Genomic DNA, 14,714 nt, shown 5'->3' with positions numbered 1-14,714 from the left:
TGGCTAATGAGGGGTGCAAAAACTTGTACTTTTTCTGCTCCATGGATGGTGACAAGACTACATTTCTTCTACCATGAGAAAAGGGAAGAAAAGTTAGGGAATGGGAAGACTTGGGATGAAAAGTTAAAGGGAGAACCTGCTGCTGTTGCTTTTGCTAGTGGGTTCTGGGGATGGGGAAAGCATCTGCTACTGTTTGAGGGCTGCCATACAGCTGCTGGTCCACAAACCTCAGTTCTTCCCTCAGCAGCAGGAACAGCAGTTAAAATTATTTTCTTAAGCTCTGGCTAGAATAATGTGGCCTGCTCTTTTCATTTAGGTACCTCAGTCAATGGCTTAAATTTATTTGGGAAGGACTTGGGCCGGGGAACTTGCACTGAATTAAATTTGCATATGTCAGAGGATGAGCTGGATGTTTGCTTGGGCAGCAGAAGGACAAATGGCTTTGTCCATCTCAAATGCTTCTGAGGTCTTGAATAAGGGAAATTGAAATCCAAGGACCAAAAAGAAGTAGTTTAAAGTAATAATGCAGGAGACAATCAGAGCTTGAACAACATTTTGGTAGGAGAGTAAAAGAGGCACAGGGCGCCAAGATGATAAGCACGAATGAGTAAATAGCATTATTTACAGTAAGATAGAAGGACGTTCTACGTTCAGGGAAATGGAGCCCCAGAAGTACTTGTGTTGAACAAAGTCAGTGATGTGTTTGGAGTTGTATTTGGAGAGCATAGAGACACTTTCAGTCATCATGAGAGACCATGATAGGTGGCAAAAAACCAAACATGCTTTGTTATTTAACATCTCCCCTCCCTTCCCAAGCATCTAGGGCTTTGGGAAAGAATGTAATGTATGGATAAGATTGCTGTTAGTATAGTATTTTTACTTTTTGACTGTTGTAGTTAGCTTTGTATGAGATCCTTGAGACTGTTGTCCTTAGTGATGGAGTCAAGCATTTCTCGTCTTCGCTACTTTAAATTATCAAAGGTGCACGCATTTCCCTAAGCACCACGGGGAATTAAGGAAACATTTTCCTCGGATCCTATTCCAAAAATATTGTTCTCAAACCAAGACTCTGCCCAAGTTGCAACCTTATTTTTACTCCAAGTCACAAAATAATTGCTTTCTTTAATGCTTCCCTGGTGCTTCCTTGTCTTCCGCTGTCTGCTGTTCCTGTCTCCATCTCGTACAGACAGACCCACCAAAGCAGTTCCCTGGATTCTCATTCTGCGTCTTTGCTCATACCGGTGCAGGTCTTATCTGCTCTCCCATAATCTCTTTCTGTATGAATGAATCTGGTTGATTTCTACATTTGTCCTGAATATGACATCCTCCACATAATACCATGCTTTCTAGTAAAATTGCAGTTCCAAGAAAATAATATGAATCATAAAGCACTTGAAAATCCTGTGGAGCGTGACACTGTGTTGCAAAACGAGCTACCAAGTTAATTGATAGATCTCAGAGGGGTTGTCTTCTTTAAAGTAGTCAACAGGTTTTGCTCAACTATAGAAAAGCAAATTGTAAAACTTAGGATGCTACTATAGAAAAAAATACTTCGGCAGTTAAAACATTTATCTTAGATTTTGATTGCTGCATCAGGCATAAGAAGATCAAATGTGATATTAGTGCACACATAAGGATTTAATGAGGATTATTCAGATTTATGTTTAGTCATCTGCTTGTTAAAATCTTATAATTTTAATTATTGGGAGAAAACTTTAATGTGGTCACGAATCTGAGGTGCATCTGAAGAGAAGAAATTTGGAGCAACTCTGCAGATAGACTGACTGTAAATTAAAGGAGAATATCAGTACAAAAGGTGAATGGTTCATGTTTTCTCTCTTATTGTGGAATATTTTTTTACATCCTTTAAGTCTGTTATAGTAAAGGCAGAAATACTCACAAAGTTTCTCTTGACCTGTGCTTCTACTTGAATACATTATTAACTATATATCAAAATGCATAAACAGCCCTTGAAGCTGGGATAAGAAACTCAGGCTCCACAACAGGTGAGGACTTGAAAAGAGAGTAGGTGAAGTCCTGTGCGCTGTCAAGCCCAGCGATTAATTAAAGTAGCATAGGCTGGCTGTATTTTGCAGAAGAATTTGATTTATTCCATTGGTCTAGGTGTGATATAGGTTTTTAATAGCCTCTCGGGGCATTTAGACACAAAAATGCCTAAATTGATTATCTTCCATGTGTGACAGATGCTTAGCAATAAAAAATGGAGTAGAGGAAGAAGGTGGGTGAATGGCTTCCAGGGTAGTCAGTCACTGCTCGGGCATTCGCTGTGCATTGGTCTGCTTGTGGGAGGTAGCAAGTGATTGCTTCTGCATTACCATTTTTCCTCTTTCCTTTATGTATTAAGCTGTCTTTATCTTGTCCCAAAAGTTTCCTTATTTTCCCTCTTTCTATTCTACCCCCCGTCCTGTTGGGGACAGGGAATGTACAAGCAGCTACATGGGTGCTTGGCTGCTGGTTGGCATCTACCCACACCACCTCAGAAGTCTTTATAAAGGTAGCTTTCTGCTAAAGATGCACCTGGTTATTTGTGCTACTTTATGTTGGACTATCTCTTGATCTAAGAGACAATCATGTCATTTTTAGGCCTCTATTAGCTGCCTTAATAAAACATTGCATGGCATATAATGCAAATAATAAGATATACTCAACAGAATCAGAACAATCCGTTGATCTTTTAATCATTCAGGAACACTTTATTCACCTTGTTTATCTCAGCAAATCTATTCTCAAGAGCTTCTAAAATTCACAGATACATTACAACCTCTGTTTTCCCCTTCTGGTTCACTTTGATTACATTTCCTGATCAAGATGACTCCTTGGTAAGATTACAGTCTGCCTCAATAGACAGGACACAAGCAGGGCAAAGAGGTGGGAAGGAAGAGAGTTTAGAGCCATGACTGCATTTTTTCCTCCTGTAAAGGCCATTTACTTAGGTGTAGGAGAACATCCCTTGAAGACAGAAAGTGACACTAGAGAGGACGACGTTCAAATAGCTCAATTCATTTCTCAATAAAAGAGGCTCTAATTTCAGCAGCATGAGCTGGATCCAGAACCTGCCCTTACCACCATTAGTCTACCACCTCGTGTGGAGCAGCTGGTCATGTCCCACCTCCTACTTTCAGCTGCAATAGCTGCTTCATCCTATGCAAACAGCTGTCATCTCCTTCTTCCTCCCTCCAGCAAAACAGCAGTCCCATTCATCCTGGAGGTATTTAAAAGATGGGTAGACATAGTGCTTAGATTAGTGATGGTTTTTGTCAGTTAGGTTGATGGTTGGACTAGATGATCTGAAAGGTCCCTTCCAGCCTAGGCGATTCTATGATCCTCCTGTGCTTGCCACAGAGAGGTGAGCTGTAGGGGGTGGTAGTACAGTGTTTCTAGTTGTGCTGGCTTCAGGAAAGTGAACGACTGCTGCTCCAAGGGTAGGAGCAGTGGGCAGTAGCTTTTGCTGGAAAAAGCATAATGTCAGCTCTCTTGGCAGCTGCTGACATCCAGCTGGTCAAGCACCTGTCTGTCTTCTCTGGGAAAAGGTGTCAAAGTGGATGGAAATGCAGAGCATTAGGTGGACAAAACTTCCTAGTGTTTTTGCCACTTGCATTGGTAAGTGCTTGACTGCTGTTGCTTATAGCATATGAGAGAACAGAATTGACCCAAGAACTTTTACCTAAAACAGTTGTGTTTCTCTTTGTGTCTTTGAAACAGTAGTAATTCCAGCTAGCTTCCTTTTCAGAAACAGCTGTCCTCATAAAGAATAGCCACATGAGATGGCGATCAGTAACAGGTGATGGCATTTAGAGTTCATATGGTTATCTAGCACAATGGGAGTCTGGCCTATGACCAGGAATTGTTTGTGCCACAAAACATCAAGTACATAATGTCCGGGTGAAGGTTTCCTTCCTGTATTGGCTCTAATGTTTAACATGAACACAGCATTTTCTGTAAAACCAAGGTACTTCCAGTTCTGCAGATAAAATCTTTGTTCTCTCTCCTCCCCTTGTCATTCATTGCTATGTTGCGCTCATTCTATTTGCTATCTACTCATCTGAGAAGATATTAAACTAAATGAAGTAATTCTATGGATTTTTGTTGTTTGAATGTCTTTTTTTTGTAATTTAATGAATTCTAGTGGCACCAGTTATCAGTTAAGTGCGTGCTTGTTGAAGGCTATTCAATATCAGTAGTTTGGAAAAATGCTAAGGGTAAAAGCCTGTGTTATTCAGTTCACCATGCTTCTCTAGTAATTGAGCCATAGGTCACTAATTAGAATCTTAATTCTCATACATTTGCAAGAAACGTAAGATTTTAGTCTTTGGTGCAACGTGAAGAGACACCGTTCTCTCGGAGGTCACATAGACTGTACTTACATACACAGTCTTATAAAACTTGTTTGTTCATATGGTGAGTCTCCAAAGAATTTCCTTGTTTACCACTTTTCTTATCTTCTCAGTGGAAGTACAGAGCACACCCAGCATTTTTGCTTGGCATGAACATTTAAGTAAACTTCTCTGTGCTTATAACTGGCCTTCAGTTAGTGCCTATAGCATTGCTACTGAGACACCATGGAAATTCTATTCTGATTGTGCTCTAGATCAGAAAAAGCAATTAATATCTAGGCTATTACATGTTTTAATTTTGTAACTTAATCACTATAACAATAAAATATTTTCCATAAATATTTGTGAAAGCTTTCTAGATGGAATTAAAATGTTTTTTTTCTTTTTCACTAATACTTGCAGCTGAATGTCATATGGAACGAGCTGTTTAGGCTCAAAACATAAGGAATGCCATAAGACAAAACATCCTTTTCTCACCTGAATGACGCTTTGACTTCTAGGATTCCTACTGAGCATTTCTAAACCCTTGAGGATTGTGAAGTTATATGAATCAAAAGCCAGAGATTATTACAAAAAATTAGTCAATTATTGTAGCAACCCAACCTGTCAGATTTTGCGTGTTAATCCTAAAGAGCACTGTTTGTGTTGAGTTTAGACTCAGTGTTGTATGAATGACATGGTACTGAAAGCAACTGATTTGAACAAACAGTATTTTACAAAAGAGAATATTCTCTCTGTATATACATATACCCTATAGACCATAAACTGTTCTATATTGTGCCACATATATAGATGACTGCTTATTTTTCAAACCTGTCATAATTGCATTTAAGTATTACCCCAAATTTTAAAATTCACATACAGTGTTGCCCATTGTGGATAGACAGAATATTTCGTTTCAGTCCCACTTATTGCTAAAAAGATTCAACTTCTAAATTGTTTGTGGTTATCAATAAGCAAAAAAAAAAAAAAGTCTTCAGCAAACTATATAGAACAATACATACATAGACCAAGTAGGGTTAAAGTACTAAGCAACATACAATAAGGAGAAAAGCTTATCATCTCCTTATGAGATAACTTGAATACCTAAAGGTAACTGGGTAAAAAGTGGTAGTGTTTCAGAACATCTGGGAGGTGTTCAGGCTGCAGTGGTAGTAACATATATATAAATCCCATGATTATAAAGCACTGGAAATTGCTGCAATACTGCACATACACAGGCTTTTTCAAAATGAGAAAATATTTATTTGTGCCTAACACGCTACAAATTGAGAAACTAGGGCAGACGACCCCTCCCCACCCTCCAGTGAGAGAAAACTGTCTTCTGCTGCAAATTCAGGCATTTGCAGAGGCAAATTGCCATTTAGGCATCTGCGCCAAGGAAGAATTGCAATGATAAATCAGAATGGTTATCATGCCTGTACCTATCATAAAAGCAATTTTAAAAAAAAATCCCATGAAACATTTCTTGAGCGCCACTGCAGGCCTACTGACAGTCTCTCAGGTTCTGCTCCGCTGATTATAAACTGTTGGTAACTGATGAAATGCGGCACTGGCAGAGGCCCTTGAAGAATGGAACTGCGTTTGCTCCTTGCCTGCCACAGCTATGGAAAGCTGTGCTTGTGAGATGAGACTCTAAGAAGTAGTAAAAACATATTCACAGTATCTCTTCACTTATGAAGAATCCTAATGACGTGGGAGGCCAAGCTAAGATACTAACTGTGATGTTTGCAGCTAGCAGTGGCGAACCTTTATCTGCCACCAGTACTTTATCAAATGAATGTTAACTTTTTCCTTCTGTCATTTTGACCTTTTTTTTCTCTCTCTTGTCTTTCTAGGTTTTTAATGACCAACAAGTTCTATGGAGGCTCGGCTAGAAATTGGTTCACTTTAGATTCAGTTGAGATCATACAAGATGGAGAAAAGTTTGCTAAATTTAACGTTTCTGTCATCTCTGCTCCTGCAGAGTATTCATTTCATTGTCAGCTGGTGGGAACAAGCAATCTCTATCCTGCAAGGCTGATTCCGTCCAACAATGAGGCAAAAAACTGGGATGTTTTCATTTCCAGGTTGCAAGTGAGTACACATTGACATTTCAGAGATAATTCCAAGAACGATTACTTGTTATTGTCAGTGTTGAACAACACATATTCATAATGCCCTCACTTTCATTTCAGCCTGAGGGAAAATGTAAAAGAAAAGCCGTTCCCCCTAGGTGAGCTATTCAATAAAGGGGTAAAAAAGACGCCAGTTGCTGAACAATAAGAACATGAAAGCACAGCTTTGAAAAACAAAAAACTATGAAGTTGTCCACAGAAGAGAAAAACCAATAAAACCAAATGCGCTTAATCAGGCAAAGAATGACTAAGTCCCCATGCCTGTTTAATGAATTGGGCTGCTGTTGGAAACATGGGCCTCTTAGGTGGGTGGCTTTATGCTGCTTACTTTGCTTTTATTTGATTTCTTTGCACTTTGTTTACCTGGGAAAGTACAGCTTAGTGCAGTTACTGTTTTCAGTGACATAGACTGTCTGTACTCCTACAGACAGAAACAAAGCCTGCTGCAATTAGATTTAATGGAAGGTTTGCCATGGACTTCAATCAGGAGCAATACTAGTCCCGCATGGCCCAGAAAGAAAGCAGTTGGCCTTTTTTTTTTTTTCTTGAATGAGACATAGATTTCCTGTATATTTAGTATTGTAGTACAGCATATGTGAGGTGTAGATGATTGGATCTTTATTATTTTGAGCATTGATCTTGACTTGGGAGAAACACATCAACATTTAAATCTTAAACTGCTCTTGCACTAAGGGACCTCTTTGATTAAAGGGATCATGGAAATGATAGGAATAATTCCAAACTGACTTCTATTTGTCAAAGATGAGCTACCCCATGATAACTGTGGACAAATGCTGATATAATTATATTTATGATTTTGTTAACAAACCAAATCTCAATAGTCTGAGTCCAGATTTGGCATTTCTGCTTAAACAATGGAAATCTCAAAGGAACAGCATTGGTGCTGAGATTTATTTTCCACGAATTCCAGGATCAAGTTCCACAGTTTTTTTGAGAAGCAATATGTGATACGCACCAATGTTGTAAAGGTTACTCCTGATGGTACTTTTTATAGAAAACCCTGAAGATACCTGAGTCTATGCAACTGTACTTCACCACATCAACTCTTCGAAGTTAGACTTTGGCATCACTAGGCTATGAAAGTACATGGGCTATGAAAATACAAAGCATCCACTTACAACGTATTTTTTCCTTGAATTTCTATATGCATTGATACTGCTGCCTTCTCAAAGCTTAGAGAGAGGCTTTGCTCCATCCTTAGTAGGCAACCTTTCACTGGGGTCTGGATCAAGAGCAGAAGTAGGTTTCCCACCTTCCTTATTGATTTAGAGCAGCAGCTGCTTCCACTGTTCAGACAACAGAACTTCCAATTCCTCTTGGGAAAGGCCTTTTTCTCTGATCAAGTCGTAAGCACGGAACACAACCGCAGAAGTCCTGGTCTGATCTTTTGTGTTGTGTGAGAAAACAGAAAGTCACCATTCTGGGCTTGTTTCTAAGTTCTATCTCAACTAGATCATACCTTTCCAGGTATCTTCCACCGATAGTTAGTGAAATCTGATCTCAATATCAGTAGTGTTCTAGAATGAGGTTTGGAAATCCCCAAGCTCTGTTACGCAGTGATAAAAAGAACATGGGATGTGCTCAGTGGTTGCAGCCAGCACAAAATCTTGTTACTGAAACTGAGGAACATGATTTTCATGTCAATGTTATGCAATGAATTAGAAACCAGGATCCAATGCCAATCTAGCTGGTACAATTGCACTTTGCTCTGTTAGGACCTGAAAATGGTACCGCTGTATTAGAAGGACACGGCGGCTGCACAGTGAAGCCTTGTACAGCTTGTTTCAAGGCAAGGCTGAACAGATGCAGTTTCTTACTTTAGTTCTCGAGATAGCTCAGTCACTGCCACCTGAAGAACTTCTGTGGGATGCCCGTAGCCTGGGATGTCACCACTCGTAGCTGTACACAGTACCAAAACTGCTCTGGTTGTTCTGGTTGTTCTACCGTCATACCTTTTATCCTTTTGAGGATCTCAGGTTTGTCCATGAAGTTAAAGAGGAGGCTGCCAACAAAAGCGCTGCTTTTCTTTAGTGTGTGACATAGTGGTTTAGAAGCCTCTTTGTTCCTAAGAAAAACTGCCAAAAACTTTGAAACCAAGAATATTAGGATTTTTTGTGGTTAAATACTTCTAAGTTCAAAAATTAGATGCTCAGTGTACCTTTTAGAAGCATGAAAACAACAGATTTTACTTGAAGGCTTTGTCAAAGGTTAAATGATGAGAAAACTCCATTCAAAAAAATCTTTACAAAATTAACAGTAAATGCAGACCAGTATAACCAAGACAAATGACGCTTGTCCAAACACTAAAATTAAAACTTCCGCAGTAGAGAGGCCTATACCCAAAAGGCATTTACATTCATAAAAATTAGAAAATCGCATGTAAGTATTTTTAACTTTTCTATAGGTAGAAACGCTGCTAGGAGTCACATTTTTATCTCCCACCTGGAATCTAACACCCCCACAGAAATGATAAAGCTTCAGGAAAACAATAGAAGAACCCTGCATATATTTCATCTCCGGCCTAAAAGGAGACATAGCCTTTTAAGAACGTACAATGAAAGCTTTCACCTCAAAGCTTCAATAAGCATAATCCTGCTTCAAAAAAGCCCCAATAGGATTGACATAATAAAATTCAGTATTTCTGGCTCTAAATCAGAAGTGGTAAAGCCTTTCTAAACCAAATATACCTGTTAAGTGCTTCAGAGAGTTCTTGTAAATGTAGTAACAAGTGTGTATTGTTTTCCAGAATTTCAATCCATTCTTTGAACATAAATGACATAAATCATCACCTGCTTTCGGTTTTTTGTTGTAAATAAATCTTTCAGACTACATTTCATGACTCTTAGTCACATTCTCATCTGTTGTCAAAGCGGTGGCTTAACAAGCGAAGGCTTTGGTAATCACCTGTATTTTCTAAAACTGTTATCTAACCCAAAAGCTTATTTTTGTTAATCCTGCTTTAATCAGAAGTCTGACTGCCTAAAGTGAAACAGGCAGCATTTGCAGGTTAGGTACCATGATCTGACTTGGAAAGATCTGACTTTCTTCTAAAAGGCCCAGAAATGCTTGAATTGCTAAAATTGTCTTCACCTCCACAGCACCTAAATAGCCCATAGTTCTGCATATGATAATAGTTTTATTAATCAGCATCCTGGAAGGTATAGACGTTGGTCTTCGCACACATATTACATACACGTTAACTTTAGGTGCCTGAGCCATGAATGAACTCAAACCCAGAGTAGCATGGTATGCAAGCCACAGGCTAATTTCTCCAATGTTTGTACCAACACCTTTCCTAGGAAGTACAAACCCTTTTAGCACCACAAAGCTTTCCTTTTAGTTTATCATAAAGCATCGAGTAATCATGGAGTGGGAACACAGAAAAGTAGAAATCCACAATCTTCTGGTTCCTTGCTTATTGCCTAGTAAGGGAAGTGATTTAAATGAAATAATCCTTTCTTTATTTTATTCTATAATATTTTATAGAAAATAGTCAGTTCTAAGGTCTTATTTCTTTACTGGTGGATTTATGATATTTGGTCCTTTCCTTACGCACCCATTTCAAAGAATCTGCAGATATGTAAGAATCCCAGTCTTCATTTTTCTTTATAAAATTATTTAAGAAAGACTCAAAAACGCAGATCAGATTAATTCTTTGCTTCCTTCATTTCATTCCACCAGATTCCCTTTCTTCTGAAGGAATCAGTGCATATGTCATTATGTGCATGGGTTTAGAGGGGGGATTGTCTTCCCTTTCTTCATAGTTTTCTAATCCTTTGACTGGTTTTAATAGAATTTTTAGAAGGATAATGGTCTCAAAGGTGCTTAGTTTCTTGACACTTTTTGCAAAATTGGTGGCTAGGCCCAAATTAGTCGATTTTTCTGAGGAAAAAAATATGGCAGGAGCTCAGCCAGTGGCAGACCTCCAGAATCCAGTCAAAAGAGAGACGTTACAGATTTATCTAGCTGCTGGAAAAGTTTATATGGGTTTCGTATGTTAATAGACCACACAGACCCGACACCTCAATAAAGGAAGCCCTTTCTCCTGTTTTGAGTCTCTGATGTGTAAGGAGGGGGGAAGAAAGGTTTCACAACTGTTTTCTCCTTGAACTTTCACTAAAACTCAGCCAAAAAGGTCATCTTCATTAGAGGGATTTTAAAGTAGGTTTCAGGAGTTCTGCTTGTCAAGCGGTTATTAGCTAAAAATCCAGAGTATTTCAACAAATCCCATGATCTGTGGGGGCTTTAACTCTCATGCCTTTGAGTGTCCTGGTTCTCAAGCGGTCATTGGGCTATACTGATCACACGTCCCCGTTGGGGCTTCTAAAAGTAACACAAACTTCTGAAGCGGGAAACCTCCCTCTTGCCAAACAAATTAATTCTGCATCTTTAATTTCCTGGGTGAAAAGGGCACCTGGAAAATTGTTATGCAGAGGATTTTGTTCCCACTCTTTTTTTAATGGGCAGAGTGTGAGTGATAATTAACAGGTGTGCTTTTTGTAATTACATCCTGAAAGTAGGGCCTCCACTCCATGTTTAATTGCACTCATCTATCTACTTTTCTTCATTCTCAGATTCAAGGCTTCAACATTGAAAACAACCAGTTTTCCTATGCAAGTGACTGTACAGGCTTCTTCTCTCCTGGAATCTGGATGGGCTTGGTGACATCTATAATTTTACTGTGGATCCTGACCTATGGAATCCATATGATCATGCAGCTCACAACAAACAGCAGATTTGATGATCCCAAAGGTCCAGCTCTGTCAGTTCCTCAGACAGAATAGCCATGGACTGATTTAATGCTGCTCCAGCTTTTCCTCTTCTGATATTTATGATTTTTACAACCTTTTACTTCACAATATGTGTAACCTGAAAAGATATCATAGCAGAAAGGGGTAATTAAACTGCATATAAAAAGGATACCTATGCCTGGCAACAATAATAATTCTGCTTGTTATTGCCATCATTTGTTAATAGCTCTCTCCGTTAAGGATCTAACGTGAGGCTGTAGAGGTTATTACTCTATCTGGCTATTAGAAAGACCAGTACAAACTGCCTTCAGATTAACTATTATTGGCAAAAAAGGGATATCGCAACAGACATAAATGGGAAGGATGAATAACTTCTTTGATAAGAAACTATATATTGAAAATACTGGTCTCTCTAACAGCTCTTTAGTAAGTATATCATGTTGACGCTACATCTTAAGAAGGCTGAACTGCGTCTTGGCATTTTTTCTCTTGAGAAAACCACCCAGAAAAGTACAGAACTAACAAAGTATAAGTCACTAAATAAATGGTCTTGAAAAGTCTTTTCAAAATACATCACTTTGTTCAGATGTGGTATCACAAATGAGAATGGATGGATTAAGGTTTACCTTCCCTTGAATGTCAGTTTATGCCTGTGAGAATAATGTTAAGTAACACTAACTCCTATGTTTGTTTTAGCCATGAACAGCTGATGGAGTTACTAAGCAAGATAGGTCCTTGTCCAAACTGATCACAAAATTGTATTTGGTGTCATGGCAATGAATGCAACTTTTCAAGGTCATAACCTAAAATCCAGACAGCACCTTAACAGAGATAAGGTAATTTTCTTAGCACCCCTCCTTTTCCGGGTATCTTTGGAATAGTTATGAAGTTTGTACAAAAAAGGAAAATATGAAGTCATTAGAAGCACTGCGATAGTGTACTGTTTAAGTCTGAGCATGTTTATTGTCATCTCGATTTCAGAAGCCTGAAAACATTCAGAGTGTGCTGGATTCTTTTGCGATTAATGAAAGATGCTACATCTTCTCATTGGGCAATCTCATTATGGAATGATTTACTATATCTTATGAAAAGCTAGGAAATAGTAAAAGAGCAATAATAAATTGGTAAAAAAATGGTACAAATAACATCTTCATTCTCTCTTCTGTAATGTTTTGTTATGACTGTGCATGTTCTATTAGTAGTGAAAGAACAAAAAAAATATCATTTTGACAAAATCACATTTGTAACATGAGAAAAATTCTAACTTTTCTGATCTTGATCCATGCCATAGGACAATGATACAGAGGAAAGACAGTTAGAATCTGCTATTTAACTAAACCAACAATAGCTTCTACCCATCATTCCTGGATGTCACATTTTTATTATGCAGTCAAAGAAGTAAATTAAATGCTGTCTGAAGCTATTCCTCCTGAATCATTCAATCCTGACCGGGAAAACAAAATGAAAGCTGGCATGTAGCTAGCAGAGGTGACTCCTCTGCTGTAATATTTTTCCCAAATGTTTTTCAAAACTTCCAAGAATGCTGGCATTTGATCTACACAAAAAGGCTGTGTTAGAAAGGCACATTTTCTTTGCAAAAAACTAGTCACCAGAAAAGACAACTGGACTTGTTTTATTAATTCAACCTTCAAGGCAAATTACATGAATGTGACATTGAAAATTGATATAACAGTCACGTAACTGATAGCTAGAAGACAGGAAGGCTATTACAAAGGGCTTGGTTTGTAGAAGACAACATTCTTATGACTTTTATCTAGATTCAACGAAATTTGGAACAGATTTTGTTCAACAGTGATGGTATATAGGAACCGAAGAACAGCTTTACAATGCCAGCTCGGGATCTTATCTCCAGCAGTGGTATGAGTATGGCAAGCACATGGTAGTACTTCCTGCAGATGTTTTACCAGTCTCCACCAGTTAAGCTCAGGGACTTCCTCAGGCTTAGAAGTGGCATTTTTCTATTTAATAACTCTGGGTATAGTTATAGTTCATTAATTTGTCCAGCCTCCCCTTCAGCCTGTGGACTCTCCTAGAGCTCACAGTGTCCTGGCTGTAGTGTGGCACAGGGGACACCTGTACCCTCCCTCGCTTGCCTGGGCTGAACTTCTCAGCTGCCTGCTGAGGAGGAAACAGTCTCATATAGGCTGTACCATGGTGAAGAGATAAGCCTCTTTCAGAAGAGATCAAACTGTAACAGATGTTGGAAGACATGTTTGTTGGATTAGCTTTTCACTGACACAGTAAAACTGAAGACCTTAGAAAAAGACCAGACTAAACTGTTTGCTGTGTTTGATATTACACATTCCAGGGCAAAGGGGAAGGCGTTTTTTTGGGGGGAAAGCTTTTTCCTTTTACCTTCTCTCACAACAATGATATCATGAGTAAGGCAAATAGGGCCTGTAGGGGCATATACTCTGTTTCTATAGTGCATTGGGATATCCCTGTGATGGAAGGCTCGAGCCATGTGTTGTAGCCCTTGATGTGGCAAGGTTGTCCTTGTGCGGTCTGTGCTGGGAAAAACAGCAGAAAAGGAACTACCCACAGCACTAGCCGTCCTGGGGGCTGGGTGGACGGGGCTCTGGGAACAACAGCCGGTTCCACTTGGAAGAGGATCAACTGCTCTTTGTCCACATGTGGTGGGTTGACCTCGGTTGGGTGTCAGACGCCTACTCAGCAGCTCTGGCCTCTTCTCAAAGAGGCCACCCCTCCTGCCAACACCTGAACATGGACACCCAATACACCACATTAAGGGGCCATGTGTGCTGCTGGAGTCCCCATGCCATCTCGAAAGCCTGCAGCTGCCAATCATGCTGCCTCGAGGTCAGAAACAAAGACAACTGATGACTGACTTCAGCAGGGCTGGATTCCTTCCTTTTAAACAGGGGTGGGCCTCAGGAAATTCTAGCAGGATTTTGCACCTGCCTGTGTTTGTTTACCTTGCTGAATAAAGTTAGGAACCTGTCAGGGACCTTCCAGTTCTGTGTACTGATTTCACAATTCAGCTTAATCATAGGTATACTTGTTAAAACATGCCTGTTTCGGGAGCTGTTCCAGCCGGAATATTAGCTCTGTCCAGAAGGTGTGAGCCTTTAGGACTTCATCCAGAGCTCATTGAAGTTATCAGAAGTACTGACTTCTCTGAGTGCTAGCTCATTTCTCTGCCAAGTACAAAATAATTTGATAAAGATGGAGGGAATGATGATAAAGAGCAGTTACAAAAGTATAAAGCTTTGGTTTTGCTTTCAAATATACAAATAAATGAAACTTTTTCAATAAAAAAATACCAGAATCTACCAAAAAACTACATCACAACTTCAAAAAATATGTTTAACTGTGAAAAATCAAGATTAAAACCAGATAAAACACAAACTTAACCACAAACGTCCTGAAGCCACAAGTATTTCCTCACAAAACTCAGCAATGATCGTTTGTTGGAGGGGAGAGCTGAG

At 39.2% G+C, this 14,714-nt stretch overlaps 1 protein-coding gene across 1 annotated transcript in view; it reads left to right on the top strand.

Annotated features, from left to right (window-relative positions):
• Positions 1-12,389, top strand: part of ATP6AP1 (ATPase H+ transporting accessory protein 1) — a 57,727-nt gene extending 45,338 nt beyond the window's left edge. Inside the window, exons 9-10 of the mRNA XM_054204912.1 lie at positions 6,194-6,431; positions 11,068-12,389. Of these exons, the coding sequence (XP_054060887.1) occupies positions 6,194-6,431; positions 11,068-11,277 (448 nt within the window). The 3' untranslated portion in view covers positions 11,278-12,389. The remainder of the gene's footprint in view (positions 1-6,193; positions 6,432-11,067) is intronic.
• The last annotated feature ends 2,325 nt before the right edge of the window (positions 12,390-14,714 follow it).

The sequence above is a fragment of the Rissa tridactyla genome, chromosome 1 (genome assembly GCF_028500815.1).
Source record: "Rissa tridactyla isolate bRisTri1 chromosome 1, bRisTri1.patW.cur.20221130, whole genome shotgun sequence".
NCBI classification, from domain to species: Eukaryota; Metazoa; Chordata; class Aves; order Charadriiformes; family Laridae; genus Rissa; species Rissa tridactyla.
The sequence above is the reverse complement of the archived record's forward strand: the minus strand, read 5'-3'. Positions and strand labels throughout refer to the sequence as shown.